This window comes from Triturus cristatus, chromosome 5_2 (assembly GCF_964204655.1).
Source record: "Triturus cristatus chromosome 5_2, aTriCri1.1, whole genome shotgun sequence".
Classification (NCBI taxonomy): domain Eukaryota; kingdom Metazoa; phylum Chordata; class Amphibia; order Caudata; family Salamandridae; genus Triturus; species Triturus cristatus.
This window is the reverse complement of record NC_140588.1, coordinates 50,515,471-50,535,715: the sequence shown is the minus strand read 5'-3', so window position 1 is coordinate 50,535,715 and position 20,245 is coordinate 50,515,471. Positions and strand designations below refer to the sequence as shown.

Here is a 20,245-nt window from a genome sequence, read left to right as displayed (position 1 = left end):
AATCATTACACGGACAAAGCAGACATGTTGGACTCATACTTAAAACAGAGACAAAGCATCAGCACTAACCCTTTTACAAAGCTACAATCCAAGAATACTCTAACCCAGCCTCTCCGTTCCGCCTACACATTTCACACAATTAATTTATGGACCTGGTTAAAGCAAGCAGGCCTGTCGGGATGCCCTTCTGATCTGTGTCCACTACAAACCTTCAAGACAATTCTTTTAACAACCTCTGCTGCCCCTTAAGTAAGGTGAATCAACAACTCCTTAAATACCGGAATATTTCCAATAGAACTCAAAAAGTCATACATACGCCCATTACTGAAGAAAACAAACTTGGACCCGCTGAACCCTGACAACTACAGACATATTTAAAATGGACCTTTCCTGGGAAAACTGATAGAATGAGCAACTTTCGCCCAGATGTCACAATTCATTGAAGAGAATGCCATACTTTCATACTTCCAAACGGGATTCCGTCCAGGAAGAGGCACAGAATCTGCACTCCTTGCCATCTGGGAAGACCTGAAGAACACAGTTGACTGCAACGGGGTTGCTGCACTACTTCTCTTGGATCTCTCGGCTACCTTTGACACGATTGGCCATGACACTCTGCTACAAAGACTCTATGAAGCCAGCATGGAGGGGACTGCTCTAGACTGGACCACATCCTACCTTCACAATAGAACTCATGTCCATACCCCACCTTTCTCGTCCAAACCTCACTTCACAAAAGCAGGGGCCCTCAAGGCTCTATTATCTGGCCCATGCTTTTCAACATCTGATCAATCAGTTTCATCTTACCTGCTATAACTATGCAGATGACATGCAAATACTCCTTCAACTGCAATGCCCCAAAGACACTGGAAACTCGCCTTTTTTTGTGCCTCAGAGCCGTGGATCAATGGATGACGTAGAGCCATCTCAAGCTGAATGCTTCTAAAATGTAAATACTCACGTGTGGCAATTGGAAACATTAAGACCCGCTCACTGCGTGGCCTGATGATCTGGGAACACCGCCTAAAATATTGAAGAAAGTAAGAAACCTCGGAATGACCATAGACTCCAAGCTATTGATGAATGCCCAAGTGGACAAACTAGCAAGATCAAGCTTTGTTCCTATAAAAACTCTGCAACAAATCTTTCCCCATTTGGATTTCCACACAAGGTCCAGGCTACCATCTCCCTTGTTTTGTCCAAATTCGATGACGTCAATAACCTCTACCACGGATCACCTTTAACAACCATTAAAAAAAATACAATGGATTCAGAACTCGGCTGCCAGACTACTCTTACATATAAAACCGCAAGACCCTATCTCCCTGCCTTGAAAATCCTGCATTGGTAACCGGTTGCCGGAAGATCCACATTCAAGCTGCTTAGTATCACCCACAAAGCAATACATGGAACGGGACCACTCTTCATCAGGAATAATATCACCGAACAAATTCATTAACCCCTTCAGTGCCCGCCCCTTTCCCCGCCCTGTGCCGGCCGTTGTATTAGCGGGCGGGATCTATGACGAGCTGGACTCGTCATGGGCACAGCGCCACCGCGGCCCATGACGAGTCCAGCTCGTCATGGGCACTGAAGGGGTTAAAGGAACCTCCACTCTAGAGTGGCATGTCGCCTTAAAATCCCAAGTTACAAGAAAAAAATAATGGGTGGCACATCATTCTCTGTTCAAGCAGCCAAACTATGGAACTCTTTACCCCCCCAACATAAAATCCATGGAAAATCACCTTATCTTCAGAAAACTACTCAAGAATCATCTCTTCTCCACATAACCACCATATGCAAACAGACGAAAATATACAGGATATCTCTCTGTATATAAGCATTTATTTCTACTATAGATATGTATTGCTTTGTTTAAACATGTAGAATATTGATGGTTAAAAAATTATTATATATATTCATTAGTTCTACTTAACAAATGTACATATTACTGAATTACTGATAGCTACATTATTCTATGTTTTAATTAAAAGTAAAAAACTTGAAAGACAGAGTTTTTTTAATGCATCTTTAATCTACATATACTACTTTCCTTTATGCATCTATATACCTTCCATGTACTTATAGATCTATGTCTTTATTAATTTTGGATCTATATATTTATTACTTTTACTTATTTATTACTTTTCTTCTAATTCAGCATATCAAATACACTACCCTATGTTTCACCCTATACCACTCTCAAAATATCCTCTAGCTCAAATCTCTGACTCATCTCAAACCTCTTTCTACTACTCTTTCCAATGCACTACCCTGTTTCTCACCCTATACCTCTATCAATATATCCATTACCTCCACTCTCTCATTCATCCCAAACCCCATACCATACCATTACTATGATCCCCAAAATAGCCCTTTTGAGATTCTTCCCTACTCCACCCCTCCTTTGCATCATCTCATAAGTCTTTTTACTTTTCCGATCCCCCAAAACAAGCCCTCGGACGCTCACCCTTCCACCTCCCTTTTACTCTTCCGCCTCCTCCACCTCCCTTTATACTCACCCTAAGCCTCCTCCTACTGCTATGAGCTACAAAACAAAAAACAAAAAAAATTCTAAATCCTTCCCTTCTATCCCTTCACTATCATTTTCAATGCAAATAACAGACAAACATGTCCACCACTCAAATTAATTTCATATTTCACTATACTAATTCACCACTAATCCTTTATGGGTTCCGAAGTAGCGTGCTATTAGCCGAAAAAGCACTTTAACACCCCATGAAAGGTAGCGAGCACTATATAAATGCAAACCTTTTCCCCTCTTCTATTCCCCCCACTATCCTTCTCAATCCAAATAACTGACTAACATATCCACCACTCAAATTACTTTCATATTTTCACTATACTAATTCACCACTAATCCTTTAGGGGTTCTGAAGTAGCGTGCTACTTGCCGAAAGAGCGCTTCAACACCCCCATCAATGGTAGCAAGCACTATATAAATGCAAACCTTTTTTCCCTCTTCTATCCCTCCACTATCCTTCTCAATCGAAATAACAGACTAACATATCCACAGCTCAAATTACTTTAATATTTTCACTGTACTAATTCACCACTAATCCTTTATGGGTTCCGGAGCAGCATGCTACTCACCGAAAAAGAGCTTTGATGCCTCGTCATGGATAGTAAGCGCTATATAAATGCAACTACAATACAAATCTATACAATCTGCTAGAACCAACTTCACCCTATGCCCTCTAGAATAAGTAGTGGTAGGTAGGAGTACAATTATATGCATTCATATAATCAATGTAATAATCATAATGTTTGAATTATTATTCTGTTTCACTATTCTTGTAATGCTGATTACAATGCTTTGTTTCCTTCTACTAATCGTTGCAGCGCACATATTTTACACAAGAATCCAACTCCTTAAATAAATGTTTAAAATGCCAATGTGTGTATTTCTTGTGTCTCCCTTTGGGCATGCCTGCGTTAACAATGAAAGGGTTGACCTGTTTTCATGATTTCCTTTTGGGTATTCGGGTTGTCATGTTCTGAGTCTGCAGACACCATCAGGTACCCTGTCAGGTTTAGTGGTCCAGATGGCGCACTGTGAGCTAGTCAGGAACTATGTCAACATATTCTGATGGTGTGAGTGTACACAGTCCCCATAGTTAGGATGCTTATGTTGTCCAACACAGTCTTACTGAATTAGTAGGAAATGTACAACAGAGTTTTCCTTACATGCTGTGAATGTTTTCATTCAACTTCTAATTGGAGTCTTCCCTTAAGTAGGATAAGCTGTGGGGGCAGGACTTGGCGGTCTAACATGAAGGACACGCCATAGCCGAGCTCCCTGTAGCCCCTTAAAAATCCTTCAATTATCCTGACACATCTTTACCACTACCGAACTCTGCGCTTGAGGAGACTTCATAGCGCCTTATCGACACTTGCTGCGGGCTCCGGAGTGAAGATCAAGGTCCGTGGTGGGCGCTGCCGGAACCGGTGTGCGTCCTTCGTGAGTGTGGCTGGTGACTTCCCGTATTGAGGGGCTGGTGAGCGGAGGCTCGAGCGCTGTTCGTTGGGGACAGCCGGCGCTGCATGCCGAGCCGCGTTCCTGCAGGTAGGAGGGCCTGCGGCAGTGATTTGAGGCCCCCGCCTATGTGCATCTGATCTCTGCTGCCGTGGGAGTCTCGCCGGCTAACTCGAGCCGCGGTGGGCCTGCGGACCCCGGAGTCCTCTGGGTCCCAGACAGTGCGGTCAGCCGCGCGGAATTAGGCCCCTCACTCTCCTGCTGGACGGCCTTCCTTTGTGAATCTGCGGTGGAGGGATGGGCGGAAGGGTGTGGTCGTGTCTCTGCCGCTTGCCGGCTGATTCTGCACTCCGGCGGCCTGGTCGGGCTGCAGTGGACAGTAAGCAGCCTTGCTTGCTGTGTTGCTTGAGGCCCCGGATCATGGCAATGCTGTGCCTCCGTTGCTGAAGCTGTGGGCGGCAGGAGGCCCCACCTATGTTCTTGTTGGCAGTGATCGACGATTCGGATGCGCCCCTGCGTGGCACCCCGCTAATTAGAGGATAGAGCGGGAGGGGGCCTTTCCCTGCATAGTCTGCTTGGCGAGCCAACCCCCCTCCTGCAGGAGATCGAGGAGGGGGGGGGATACCGGGCCCCACTTTACCGTACCATTTGCCAGAGCGAGCCTTGGACCGGGGATTGGACCTCTGTTGCCGCTTCTCTGTGCCTGTGAATTGGGGAGCTGACCAGAGCAGCTTCTGGACTACTATTACCCCAGGAGGAGTGTCACAAGGGGCCTGGTCACATTCAGCCATTGTTCCCTCTGAACTCTCGGGCCAATATTCTCCAGAAACGGGCGGGTTTACGCAAGTGGGGCGGCACCTGGTAGGGGAGGGTGGGGGTGCCTGGCTCACGGAAGCAGCTGGATAAGTTTCAGTACGGCTTGTGGACATGGCGCCCCCCCACCCCCCCCCCCCCGCCCACTTCATTCAGCTATAGGAGTTGTGGAGTGCCAGTGACTCGCTTTGGACTGTATGGTGGAGACTGAGCTTGCTGGGCTTGGATTCAGGATAACTGCGACTTATATATCCTCACAGCATGGCCAAGGATAAACCTACCGGAATGGCTTCTAAACAAAGTACAATCCATACGTTTACTGGGGCGGTGTCGCAGGGGCCAGGCCAGGGCGATATTGACGCAGCTATGTCCAACAATGCGCCATTAGCGGCAATCACACAATCCCAGGAGATTCTTGAAGTCAAGATCGGGGCTGTTGGCTTCCGACGTCATGCTCCTTCGACAGGACCTTCGGAACGCCATGCAGCGGATTACAGAGACGGAGTATCAGATCGCCACTGTCGAAGACACAGTGACCGGCCTTCAAGATAAAGTTCACACTTGAGACACTAACGAAAGGCCTGGCAACGAGAGTGGAAGATGCAGAAGGGTGGGCTTGCCGCAACATTCTCTGTTTCATTGGATTTCCAGAGGGCTGCGAGGGCAGCCACAACGAAGACTTTGACCAGATGGCTGCTGACTGGCTCCACCCAGACGCAGTCTCTCCCTGCTTTATAATCAAGCATACACATTGGGCTCTGATGCAGAGGCCGCCACCTGGTGCACGTTCCCGGCCGATAATCCTACGACTCCTCAACTATAAAGATCGGGACACCATATTGCGACAGGCTCGCCTTAAAGATAAGCTGGTATTCAACTCCCAATGTATTATAATCTTTCCGGATTACACAAGACTGGTACAGCAGTGTAGTCAATCGTTCATGGAGGCGAAGGCACGTCTCCGAGGCCCTAAAATTCAATACTCTCTGCTCTTCCCTACCCACCTTAGAGTGATCTACCATTCAAGAATGCACTTCTTTGAAACACCGGAAGAGGTGTTTCGCTGAACCGACAAGACCATCAGGCCCAAGCCGCACCTCCACCCCCCTAGATTTGACTCCGATTCTTCCTCTGGGGGCTGTGGAACTAATACTCTGGGCGGTTGAAAAACAGCGCCGCCGCTCACGCTCCAAGAAGCACTCCAAAACTCGTAGCCAGTCTCGCCGGCGCCTGACAGAGGATCGACCGGGGCCAGCTGCATCCTGAATCCTGTTCTGCTATGGCTGCAAACTGAACTTATCTAGGGACTTCATTATCACTTGGGCTACTTCGTACAAGTTTCCCTCTGCTATAAGACACTAATATGCGCAGGGGTGTGTTTCAGGGGATCCATTGGCTACATGTTGCTACCATCCCCCTTTTGGGGTCGGCTGCACTGCATGCCGCAATAGATACTTCTATGTTCTATGTTTATGAGGTATTGGGGTGTGGGGAGGAGGGGTTGGGGTTTTCTTTGGGAGTTTTTGTTGCAATTACTTTGGGTTCGTGCCATTTCAATCCGCTTCTGCATAGTTTCAGACAGGTCAATTCACATCTATAGCTCATACTTTCCTGTGGGATTCCCATGCCAGGCATGTCACGTAATCAGGGGATGCCTGAGGACCGGGACCTCAAAATCATCAGTTGGAATATCCGTGGTCTCCTAGACAAATGAAACGGGGGCGGTGCTGCGACAAGCAAAGCGATACAGAGCAGATGTCCTGCTACAGCAGGAGACCCACTAATTGGGCACCAAGACGCCATGCCTAGCGCGCTTCAGATTTGTACAGATATTTCATTCCGGGTTTACCAGGGGCTCCCAAGGTGTAGCGATCCTTGTTCATCGCAGCATTCCCTTTGTCCACAGTAAGTCATGGTCTGACCCCCAGGGGCGGCATATAGTGATCTCCGAATCGCTGTATAGGGAACCTCTGGTCCTTGGTAGCGTGTATGCCCCCCCTCCCCATTGGCATGGAATTTGATATAGAGATTGACAGCATTATGGACCGAGATCCCGTAGGGATTCACGGTGGTGGGAGGTGATTGGAATGATGTGATGTGTCCGGCGCAGGATAGATGGCGTAGTGGTGGGAGGCAATTATTGACTTGGTGATCTAAATTGCTGCCCATTATTCAGGGCATGGGCTGAACGGACACCTAGCGGGCTATGTACCCACTGCACTTGAATACACATGTTTTTCCAGCATACACTAGTCATTTTCTCGCAAAGATCATCTTTTTATGTCAGAAATTCATGTTCATAGACTAAAAGCCGCCGAAGATATTGCCACGAGGTCTATCGGATTAATCACCTGTATCTTATTCAGGTGACCTTGGGTCCGCGGCTATCCTCATTCCGATGGCGACTCTCCCCCTGGCTCCTTCAGGATAAGCAGTATCAGCTGCAGATCCACAGATCCATTACCAACTATCTGTCACTCAATGCCGGGACGGTTTCCTCCCCTATGACACTATGGAAGTCTATGAAGCCTACACTTAGAGGGATAGACTATCAGTCATGCAGACGGTGAACTTATTTCTTTTGTTGAGGGTCTTGTCCAAGAGGGAGAGTATGAGTTGAATGTTGTGGGCATAGGAGAGAATGTTTATGTTGAAGGTGCGGATGATGCCTGCCAAAGGGTTCAAGTATGCATTAAGAGGGTGGGGCTGAGCAATGAACCTTGATGCACTCAGCAGATGAGTTTGCGGGCTTTCGAGGAGTTAGGTGCCAGACTGACAGCTTGTGTTCTATCCATTAAGAAGGAGCAGATCCAGCTTAGAGCAGGTCCTTGGATGCCAATCTTGAGCAGATGCCAGAGGTTGGAGCGTCAGACAGTATCAAATTCTGCAGAGAGGTCCAGGAGATTGGGGACTGCCATGTCTCCTCTATCAAGGATCATGTGGCTGTTGTCTGTGGCAGTGATGAGTGGTGGTTCTGTAATGTAGTTGGGCCTGATTCTGGACTGCATGGCATTGTGGAGCTTGTGGTTGATTAGTTGCTCTAAGTGTAAGGTGTAGGTGTGGTAGGAGGGCGATGGGTCTGTAGTTGGAAACCAAGTCTGCGTCAGCGGGTGGTTTCTGAAACAGGGGCATAACGGTGGCATGTTTCTAGGTGTCCAGGAATGTAGCTGAATCGACAGAGGAGTTCAAGATGGGTGTTAGTGCTTCGCTGATTGCTTGGAGTCCTTTTTAGGTCACGCCTGACCCAGCGCATGCGCTGGTCTGGCGAGACTTATTGAGAGGGCTCCAAAAAGTGCTACCAGGCCAGCCTAGAGCTACAGTGCATGTGCGCGGGCGCGCGTGCCGCGCTTGACCGTGATTACTTTCACTTTCGCGGCCGCTTGGCACAGCCAATAGGTCTCGCTTTTGGGACCTTATAAGTATTTAGTTATGCAACTGTTGCATGGCTAAACACTTATAAGGTCCCAAAGCGAGACCTACTGGCTATGCCAATGCTTGTGTAATATGATGGCACGGCAGGGCCGTTGTACCTTCTGGCATTGCAAACTCCAGAAACTAAAGATAGTTCAGCCTGAGCGAACATGCAGTAAGCATCTCCCTGTGGTATGCGCATGTCTTGTGCCAGTTCCGAAAAGAGCTTTTTCTGTTCACAGGTACATATTTAATTCTCAGGAAAAAATAAGGCAGGTCTCCTGGGTTTCCAGGACACGTCTCTTCTCAAGAGCTGCCTCTACCGTCGATGACAACAAACTGAGATACAGTTTCACTCCAGGATAGGATTTCTGAGTGTGCGGTGAGTCTTAGTGGAAATACAACTCATAGGAGCTGTGCTTTGGGCTTGCTCTACGGTGGCCGTCGAGACAGTCTTAGTGGGATATACCGCAAGTGCTCGTTGCGTTCTAAACTCCGGTTCATTATGGGGGTAAGTCAGCCATTTCCTCTGTTTTCAGTGTCACTACGGATGTAGAAGAGCACAGCCCATTCCTTCCCTGCATTAGAAATAGACGAGTTGCATGAACGAACTTTGCATTTTTCATTGTTCATTCATGCATCCATTCAACCGTCTAGAACTGCGATTGGAGACTGCCTTTTCTATTGAACTATTTAAACAAAAATATTCCTTGCAATTGATTACTTCAAAACATTTCACTATTACAGCCTTTTCACTTTCATTAGATTGCACTTTTGTGAAAAGTTCCTTGTGTCTGTTTATAACCATTTCCATTGTGCAGAAGGTCGACAAATCAGAGTGAAAAAGCTGCCGAAATGAAGGCTTTGCATCGGCCGCTCTGGTGTCCGGTACGCATTCAGTTCCCTTGTAATGTACAACGGCTGCTTTCTGTCTGCATCACTCCCACTGGTGCACCTTCAAAGTTGTTGTCTGCAGCAAGTGCTGATGTGCTCTAGGCATAGGAATAACAATCGATTGCCGAAAGCATTGATATGGTCGATGTACACCAGCCTGACTTTAGACTTATCGGATTGTGCTGTTAGGAAAAGGGCAGTGCTTAATTTGAGTCTGCGTTCTCCGTGCTTAGCACCAGCATTCACTTTTCAACACCGTCAGTTATGAAAGTCTGCCACGTGGTGGCTGGTTTAGAGACGAGCACGAAAACAGTTTATTAATTCGATATACATTAAAAATTAGTAATACCTGATGCTAAAGCCATTGTTTTAGATTTGGGGGCCTGGAATAGTCTGAATTGTCACATTTGCAGAAGTGTGATGATTAGTAGATGTGCTGATATTGCCACTGGTAGCACTGGCAAGGGCAATGGGTGTTGCAAATTGCAGTGCCCTCCTAACGAGGGCCCTGGCAATTACTTTTTTTTTTTTTAAACAAGTTAAGCACCAGAAATGGGGAATGTCCAGCCAGGCCCTTCTTTCTGAAATGCCGGGCAGAACATGACGACCCCAGGTGCAGCCACATATCTAAATGAGATGGCCTGTGATGTGTACATAGGGGAATTTCTATATAGCATGGCTCCCATATTTAATTAAACCGCCTCCCTAACCCCCCTCCCCCACCCAGCACTCCCGTAAAGTATAAATATGTATTTTTCCCAAGAGCCCCAGGCAAATTTCCAGACATGATCCTCCAAACTCTCATAAGGCAACGAGTAGGGATCTAATCACCCAGCTGCTAGAGCCCCACTCCTCCCTAGTTAGAGCAAAAGTGAATACATTCACCTCTGGCATTATGCTGTAGATAATTCTAGAACTTTTTTCATTCAAACTTTTGATCCCTACAGATAATCTCAAGGGCTCCTAATTGTTGTGGAGTCCATCCCACAAGACATGTGTCTGGGATGAGATAGGATCCGATGATGAAGCATGGCACACAATGTCGGCGAGGCTCCTGCCACCTGATAACAGTGATCCTTTGTTGTGGTTAGCTATGTAAACATTGAATGCGCTTCATTAGATCTGGTAATACTTTTTGTATGATGATACTAAAGAAGGTAGTGTTACGAGCTCTCTACTTTTCACTCCCTTGTTTGTGGTAGGACACTCCAAATGATCCCTTTATTCCACTGTCTTTCACTACCTGTGAATTGTTGGTCTGGGTTTTCCATTGAAGGTCACTTCAAGAATGCATGCACATATGTTCCGACCAGCATAGTTCTATCACTTCTATTCAAAGGGTCCTCATTCCATTCCCCATCCTACCCTTTCAATCACTCACTGGAGGCTCTTTAACAAGCAGTAAATGGACAAGAGTTTGATTAAGAGGAAGGACTGCAACAGGGTAATGAGAAACCTACCAGGCACACATTTTTATCAATCTTAGAATGACGTGTCACTGTGTTTGCCACCTCAAGATATAGACCTGCGATCTTCACACTGCCAATAAACTTTCAATGAAGGAATATTAGCATTATCTACTATGATGAAGTCTATAGGCACAACTATTTTTTAGGTCTTGCCTGAGCGCTAGCTCAGGCGAGACCTTTAGTAAGCGGATTTTCAAAGTGCTACCAGAGTGGCCTAAAGCCTGCGTTCATGTGAGCGTGAACGTGCACAGGGCTCTCCTTTCGCGCGCACCACTCGCGTGTTGTTTTTTTTTTTGCGCGTGCGCGCGTACACAACTCCCGGGCTTGTTGCTCGCGCTTCTTGATTTTTATTTAGCCGCCTGTCATTTTGCCTCACACGTTGTCCTGATCTTGTATGTTTGATCACTTATTTTTCGCCCATGTTATTGCAAATGGCCCAATCTCACGAGGGGGGATTTCAGTCACTGCACTTTTGCTAGCTTTTCCCAGTGTCCACCCGTCTTGTCCTCTCATTCATCACTTCTCCCTAATTTCTTCCCTTGCACGCCTCCATCTCTCTGCACCTTTAGCATTCTTTCCCTGCTCCTTCTACCTTTTCTTGTATCTCTATTTATTGCCTATTTCCCTTCTTGTCACTCCCTTTTGTCACTCTTCACCCTCCTGTATCACTTCTCCTTTTGTGTTTCTCCTCATTACGTCCCTTTCTCTATTCATTTTGTTACTCTCCCTTCCCTTTGTTATTTCCGTCCGTTTGCCTGCCCTGCCAATCCGACCCTTCCGTTAAGGTACACAGGATTCCAGAGGAGAAGTGAGGCTGTTATCTTTGTCCGCCAGTAAATGAGTTATGTTTTCCAACCCTGAACTGGTTTCCTACTTCCGTTACTTACTTATTCTCTCCATTCAACACCATCATTTGGATTTTAGCCCAGTGCACCACTTCTCTCCTCATGCTTCCACTTGAAGGAAACTCGTGGCCTTCCAATGCTTTGCATTATGTCCTTTGCTCCTGTTAATGCCAAACTTATACATTTTAAACAAACCTTCCTTTTCAGTGTAGTGGTGATGTCCAGCATGCACTGTTCTAAAGTAGGCATGTTTGACCTCCCCTTAACATTTTCAGTCAACCCATAATGTCCTTCCAATAATTCAGTAGGTGTGGGGACAGTCTCACAACATGAGATAAACCTACTACCCCATCCCATACGGACGGCAACCATTGGCTGCTCTGCAGTTTAATTGCCCCAATCTTCATAGGGGTAAGGTACGTGTGGTAAATTTAAAACTTGCATTTTAGGAAATTTTGGGAGCACAATTCAATATTATGTTCCACTCTTGTTATCCAAGTCTCTCACCACGTCTCTGGACCAGATCCCTCTGAGACCCTCCAGGTCACCTTTGGTTTCCTCCTGCATTTGTTTGTATAATAACAGCCATCCATCCATCACCCATTAGCAATATGATGTGCATAATTTTGTTCGCAGAGCGTTCCATCATCTCTATGCCCCACAACCAGGTCTTATACCAGTTTCAATAATTTCCTGTGTCAAGAAATGCCCATTTGAAATATTTTAGGAGGTTGTAAAGTGTCCTTAGCAACTCTTTAAGCAATATAGTTCAGCTGCCATCAGTTGATTAATTTTTTATTATGGCTCTTGCGGCCCAGAGGTAACTTGAACAGTTTTCTCTCCCCTGCTTTAACCAGTGCATAAGTTGATTCCAAAATGTGGGGTCCATTAATCATTTAGCAATCCACTGCAGCTATGCTGCTAAGTAATAATAATGCTCTATGTTGGGCACAACAGCCCACCATGATTCAAGGCGAGGTAGATTTTACCAAGCGCCATAAGTTGCTTGTGCCCCATTTTAACGACACAAGCATACTAAGTCTCTGTCTGAACCATTTACCTCAGTCGTATTCAACTTACGGCCCGCAGGTCACAGGTGGCCTGGCAAGACCTTTTATTGCGGTCCACTGACTGTCCCCGGGAATCTGTAAACCACAACGTAGAAATAAAGCTTCTCAAACTCTTTTTTTTTCCTGTTGCGAAGCTGCATCGTTTGGTAATTCTATGCAGGGCGCTCCTGCTCGTAGAACAAGCTGAAGTGACTATGGAAACACAGCCCAGAATCAGAAAAGAAAGAAAACAATGTTGCAGGCGTACATTTGTTATACTCTTCTGGTTGTGGTCTTTGTTTCTACAGCCACTTAAGCTTGCACTGTCCACAAGGAAAGCTTGCTCAAATGTGAAAGGTGTGTTGAGTGGATTGTGGTTAGGCATTGAAAACAGTATGGGACAGTGAACAGAGCTAAAACAGGGTTGGGCTAGTGAGTACGTTTTTATTTGCATTTTGGCACCTGCAATCATTTTTATTTCATTATAAATTCAAGAGTACAGGCAAGCGAGTGCAAATAAATGTCTTGCCATGGGTGAGCTACTCACACATGGAAATGGTAAACTTGAGAACATTTGAGCAATCAGTTAGCTTTATGTCAACCTCTCTGGCATAATTTTACTGGTGGGTATATTACTGGTAATGCATGGAGCAATTCTAATGCTTGAATGTAATTGAATATACTACTGAGGGTAATACGTTTTGCAGTTATGGCGGTTTCTCTGCTTTAGGTCAATACATTTTAGGATGAAGTGTCACACTTAAAATATGAAAATGTCACAAGTAGGCACCATGCAAACATGGCAATGTTACACATAAGTAGGCTTAAACGTGGCAACCCTTTAATATGAGGAAATGCATAGTTGGGAAAGCTCAGTTTATCACTACACACTTCAGATATCTGTGTGTAACTGGAAGGTTACTGACTTAAATCCTGGGTGGTGCACTGGGGAAAAGTGATGTACATTTATAATGGTATTGGATCTCATCTTGTGTCTGTAAGTGCTATGAATATGAAATTTGTGTTTTTTTTTTTTTTTACGCACAGGATAACATAGGCTACAAAATGTGAAAAATGTATAGGATACACATAGTTTTAGATAGGTTGCTGAAAATTGTGCAAAAAGATTTGAAACAAAGCATTTTCTCATAATGTTTTGAAAAAGTGTGTGTTTCTTTTATGTCCCCATAGTTTCATATTCTAACCAGTCTCTCTGGAGTTGCGGCACTCCAATACACCCTACACTGTACTTTTTGGCCCCGGAGAAAATGTTTGTGGGCACCCATGATTTACCTGGTCATGTCTTTGGAATGAATATAAAGGAATGAAGGTGGTAATACCATTTTAATTTAGCAATCCTCTATATCACAGACAATGGGAGTGTCCCCCCCCCCCCTCACCAAAAGTAATTATCCCCTTCAGTTTTATCAGGACCCTACCAGTGTTACACTCGGTCACATATTTGCGTCCTTAAATACTGGCACGTATGCTGTTCTCAGTGGAGCTGATCACACACTCTGAAGCATACACAAGCAGCCTGAGCCTTCCAAATGGTGTACACACAAGACTTGCCACAATTAATCCAGAGGCTTGATTTATCACCAGATAGCTATATGCTGTCTCCCAGGACTTGTAAGCTCTCCCTCTACATCTTGTGTAGAAAGCAGATCACAATCAATGTACAACAATATTCAGTGCGGTATGTCTGATATGGTGACACCAAAGTACCTATCCATCCTACACCTCAGATTTGCAAAGCTATCCCTCATTAGTGCAAAAATTAAAGGGGGTATGAGGCATTCACGGCACATCCCTTTCTCCTTATGGTTGTTATCAGAAATTAACTGGTATGGACCCTGGCTGTTCTTTCAACCTGTAAAAGAGTTCGCCATTTGACAGTAGTGTTCCCAGTACGCTGTGTTTCAACTCTTCATTCAACACTACATTCACATACAGCCAATTGACCATGTCAAAAACTTTCTTTAAATCAGTTGACTGTACAGCTGACCATGTCACGGTGGAAGGGGTTTGCTCCATCACATAAAAAATCCTTTTGATGTTGGAAGTCTTATTTCGACCAAGTGAGAACCTAGTCTGACCCACGTGTACTACAGTAGGTAAGAGAGGGAGCAAATGATTGGCCAAGGCTTGCTGACTATTTTATAATCCGTGTTGAGCATGGAAAGTGGTCTATATTATTTTGTTTTCTGGGTAACCCAATTAAATTTTGGAAGCAAATCTATCAGCACTTCTTTAGTTGGATGTGGTAGCAGGCTGCTATCCTATTCTGCAAAATACATCTCCATTATTTCTGGTGCCAGTACGTACACAAATGTGTCATAAAACTACAGATAATCTATCTGTAATAGGCCCCTTTCCTCTGGCCAGCTTGCGGATCGTCCTCTTGATTTCCTGTGCTGTCAGGTTATGACAGAAGGCCAACTTGTCAGGTCAACTATCCCCACCCCATCCAAGAAACCCTATATATCAGCCTAAGTAACATTGGTGTCCTTTCTGTATTGTGTAGCATAATAGTCATAAAAATCACAACTGATCTCATGGCGTGTGGACTTCCACTCTCTTGCTGTTATGAATAATGGTAACGGGGACTTCATTTTTTCTTGGATAGAATCAGCTATGCCAAGAGCCTACAGGGTATTTCACCCTCATCGTGTTTCTTAGCCAGATAGGTTTTATAATTTAGACTTCATGCATGCTCTAAGACATGAGCATATGATTTATTTTCTTCTCTCTGACCTTCAACTGCCACCTGATCATGGTGAATGGACAATTCAATACTTCTCATCTCTACATCCAGCAGTATTGAGCCACATTGCCCTCTCTCTCTTGCTGACTCTCTCTCTCTCTCATGAGTCTTACTTACACTCTTATTACTGCATCTCTCCTGCCATTTAATGCCATATTTTTCATTTTCCTGCTTTCTTCTGTACAGCAATATTACTTTAACTTTCCATTGAAAAAATAGAGAAACGTCGCCTTGAAAAATGCACTCTACTTTTCTTTTGCCTACTGTTCACGACACTGATCTTGAAAGAAGATTGTTAAATGTGCATGCCTTACTTATAAAGACAAACTATAACCCAATAGTCCAGATATTTAATTGAAACCGTTACAATACTGAGTACTTCGATCGACAAAATGAAATGTGAAGGCTCCCTGCCTGTGGATTGGCAATACTTTTACAGACTTAAAACAGTGATATGTCATGTGTTGACATTTTCTAAATAGTTTGTTCTCCCTAAAACACTTTTCAGTAGTAAAAAGAACAAGCATTGGCATAGCCAATAGGTCTCGCCTTTGGGACCTTATAAGTAGTTAGCCATGCAACAGTTGATGTTGTTGCACCAAGGATATTGTGCTGCATTACTAATACTTAGAAAGTCCCAAAAGCGAGACCTATTGGCTATGCCAATGCTTGTTTGAAGGAGTGGTAGGGGCAAAGGTCAGATGGGGCCCCTGAAGTGGATGATCCTCATGGTTATCTTTGAATATGATGGCAACTCCACCTCCTGTCTTGTGCTGACGGTCTTGCCTGGTGATTTTGTAGCCAGCGGGGTTGGCTGCAGTGATGTCCGCTGTAGAGGCAGAGATGCGCCTTGTTTCTGTGAGGAACAGCAGGTCCGGATCATGGTTGTGCAATATGTCCAATATCTCTGTGCTGTGTTTAGTGAGCAAGCGGGTGTTGAAAAGAATGCACCTGCGTGTGGCATGTTGTGTGGTTTGGTCTGTTTGAGCGTGTTGCTGGATTCTGTGAGTGTGAGCTAGTGGGGAGCTGGGTGGTCTTTGTGCTGGATTGATGGGTATGGGAGAATGCATAAAACACAGTAAAAATACAGCCAGTGACATAGTGAAAAGTGATCTAAACATAAGATACTCAATGGAAAAAACAGACGTATATTAGAATTATACAGGAAAAAAACATTGGTTTCTGCCATAAAATGGGGGAAGGGATGTTAAATGTAATCCAGTTAGGAAAACCTTAATCTATGTTTGTTTTTAATAAATATAGGCATGCTTACATTCTATCAATCTTTGGCGTGCGATATATTGTATGTTTTATGGTTTAATTATCTTCTATCATTCTATGGAACCTTAGCCCCCCAGGCAGATGTTTACTTATAGTCTTGATGTCAGTAATTGTAGAAGCACTTGCTAATGCAATCAAGCTTATCAATCTTTTTAGAGCGGATGGACTAGACTGTATTACAGCATGCACTTAAGAAAGAAATGCCAAATGATGAGCCCATCATCTCCAATCATTTGATGGATCATCCAGAATAGAATAATTATGCTCTCCTGGAAGGGAGAGCTGATTAAACCAATTAAAAAAAAGGCAATAGAAAAGATTCAGCATCCTACCATTTTACTGGATATGGCCCACATAAATTCTCTTAAATGTGTTCAGGGGAGCTTTAACGAGTGGTCTAGATATAAATGCCCGGTCCCTAAGGAATAATCTGGATTCCATCTTAGTCAAGCTACAATGGACCCATGCTTTATCCTTTAGGACACATCTCAGAGGTGCAGTATGGCTAAGTGGACTCTATATAGCTGTTTTGTAGACTTCAAGGCTGCTTCTAATGCTGTAGGATCTCAATTTGGGTCTAAATTAGAGACTCATGTTATTCCTCCTGAGTTCCTGTCAATTACACACCTGTTTCATTCAGATAATTAGGCCCAAGTAGAAGTCTCATTAAATGGAAGATTAACAGACACAATTCCAATTAGAAATGGTTTAAACAGGGCTCACAGTTGGCCCCCATATTGTCTGTTTTTAGACAATTTGCTTCCAACATCGGCCCATTCAGTTTCACCCAAAACTGGAATTTGTCAGTAACACTGGCTCTTTTTGTTTGCCAATGATTGTATCATATTAGAACAAATTTCAATAGGGCTTAAAGAAAACATTATTTATTAAAAGTCTAGTGTGATACCAACAAATTCTGAATTATTACAGTCAAAAAATGATCTCCATGGCAAAAAGAGACCTCATACTCCTGGTGGTTAACTACTACCAACTTGGCAGCTCCCTCTCGTTTAGATTATTCATAAGGGGCCTTCCCTAATGATGAATTGATAAATGCAATAACCTGTAAAGTATGCCCATGGTGATCTATGGTTGTGAAATTTGAAAGTCTGGACGTTTAAAGTCTTCTGCGGTATGGATGTTGAAAAAACTTTGTCCCTTCTAATAACTGTAATGGTAAAAGTTATCAGAACTGAGTGTCAATTCTTTAAAATTAAATTAATTAAATTTGACATGTCCAATCTTTCTAAAACTTGTAATTTAGACATTTTTGAAGGTTTTAATAGCAACAATGATCTAGCATAAAAAAGCATTAATTTATTTTGTGATTCTTTACCCCACACCCCATCTAGTTGTGCGTAGATTGAGCTTCTTCAACAGTCAGAAGTTCTGACTTTAGGGCACCTGGGCTCACCAACATAAGACACTTTATACAAATACATCGATAAGAAATGCCCTTCTTAGATTAAGATTGGTGATTACTTTAGGGTGGCAGTTGGGGGATCTAATGTTATTTATTAAAACCAACACTGGTAAATGTATTTGTTCCTTAAATGATAAAATGATTCTTCTACATGAGCTCATATTTTATTTGGTTGTAGTTGATTTTGAAACATACTTTATTTGCCTTTGTTTTCAAGATATTATATTTAACCAGTACAGTGGCTATGAACCATGGGAGCAGAATGAAACAATGATTTAGAATACGCCACAGAAAACGTTATTTGTGCAGTAAAAAAAAATATTTAATGGATTTTGTGATGTATTTTAAGACCCCTTCTCTATGTTATAAATAAACTTAATACAAGTCAAATTTCCACGCACTAAAAAATTTTTTTTTGAATTTGAACACTTACTTTCAAAATATCAATAGTCTAAAATGCTAAATCACAGTGGTGAAGAGTAGGGTACAGGGGTGCAAGCAGCTATCACCGATATATTATTTTCATTGAGCACAACACTTGGAAAGCCAAACAATATGTCTGTGTACACTATTATCCTATAACTAAAGATGTTTCTGGATATCAAAAAGAAAAGCTGACCCGATTAAATGTACATGTCAAGTAGTCACATCTTAGGGTGAGTAAAACATGTTTTGCACAATTTATGTGAATATTTCAAATCAATGTGTCAGTAGTTTATTAAAAAACATTATGTCGTTTATGGAAATAAACCAATGGGATCACAACTTTCATGCAGTGGTTTGTACTCACAGGTGATCCTGGGGTAATTCTGGACACGACTAAAGGCAGCTTCTGGTCAACGCCACCCTATTTCAAATAAAACAAGCGATTTAAGATCAAGAACGAATATCACTTGCATTAAAGCTAACCTTTCTTTAAACTTACACAAGATAAGGCTGCATTTTTAATCACCTGTAAATTGCTACAATCTCATGCCCTCATACAAGAAATACTGTGGGACATTGTAAACCTGTTTATGCAAATACAAGTTTGTAAAACAGCCTTTCAAAACAAACATTGCCAAGTATTGATTAGTCCCACGGAACAGGAGGTCCCAGAGAAATTGAAAGGTTTACTCACATTTGCTTCTGTATCTTAACGACTCCCAATCATAGCCATCTTTTTAACGTGATCAAAGACAATCACAACCTGGTTTAACACTCTTCATCAAAATAAAAATAGCAAAAAAAGCTAAGAGCCCAGGCCCATGGTGAGTGTAGAGCTGTGTTTAAGTCAAGTAGCCCGGAAGACAAGTGTATGTTTATAGTAGACATCCCCCTACCTGAAGTTGATAAGGCAGGGCAGAGCACATTATTAATACTGTGATACAGATGTAGTGTGTCAAGAACTCAACAATTAATTTGCATCTGGCTTAAGAAGAGGTCATGAAGTGTTTCCAATAACAACAATGTAAGTGGTGGTTCATCAGTCACAGGTCAGGAGTACTCAAATCTGCCTGATCCTTACTTGGTTGGCCACAGGGAAGCAGAATATACAGCACAACCTGTTGATGGTGCTAGGTACTGAACAGACGCAACTACCTGCTGCACTTAATCACACAGCTGTCATGGTAGAAAAGGCCCGCCAAATCTATTAGCTGGACTTTCTTCACACTGTTTGAGAATGTAAGCTGTAGGTTGTGGGGAAACAACCCCACTTTGTGCTGTATTCTTCTGTCAGGAAGATCCCTAAACTAAATTTGATTTAAAGGGAATGTCGTAATTTTGGATGCAACTGGTCTTAAAAAACCCAGTGGTCTCATATATTAGTGTCATAAAAAGGTGTCACTTTTTTCACTTTTTTTACAAGAGACTTAAAAAAAATTACATAACACCTTGTACCTACACAATTTAACAATGCGACATATCAATACAAAAGAAATTCACACAAAGGTGCAAGTAGACTTTTCACTTTTGGTATCCTCCTACGCTTTCCCAGTAGGCCAAGTAACAGTACTTACTCATCTCAGACTGCCACACTTGAAATCAATAATTTGCAGGTGGAAATTTCAGGACTGGAGACATGGTTCATAATGACCTTGAGTGAGATTGTAACCCAAGTCTGGCCTATAGTTTATATTTTTATTTTAAATTCTGCATTCAGCCCTTTGCTACATGCCTTGTTTAGTCCCACAGTCAAATTCTTTGGGTACCTACTTGTAGAACAAGTTACTTACCTTCGGAAACGATGTATCTGTAAGAAACATTAGTTAGTTAGATTCCTCACCTTAGAATATCCCCAGGCGTCAGGCTGGAT

The 20,245-nt window shown here is 43.4% G+C and overlaps 1 protein-coding gene across 9 annotated transcripts in view; it reads right to left on the bottom strand.

Moving 5' to 3' along the window:
* PTPN3 (protein tyrosine phosphatase non-receptor type 3) overlaps window positions 1–20,245 on the bottom strand; it is a 1,752,022-nt gene that overhangs the window by 477,387 nt on the left and 1,254,390 nt on the right. For all 9 annotated transcript variants that reach the window (XM_085606835.1, XM_085606836.1, XM_085606837.1 and 6 more), the window contains one exon: window positions 18,740–18,796. In XM_085606835.1, coding sequence (XP_085462961.1) covers window positions 18,740–18,796 — 57 coding nt within the window. The remainder of the gene's footprint in view (window positions 1–18,739; window positions 18,797–20,245) is intronic.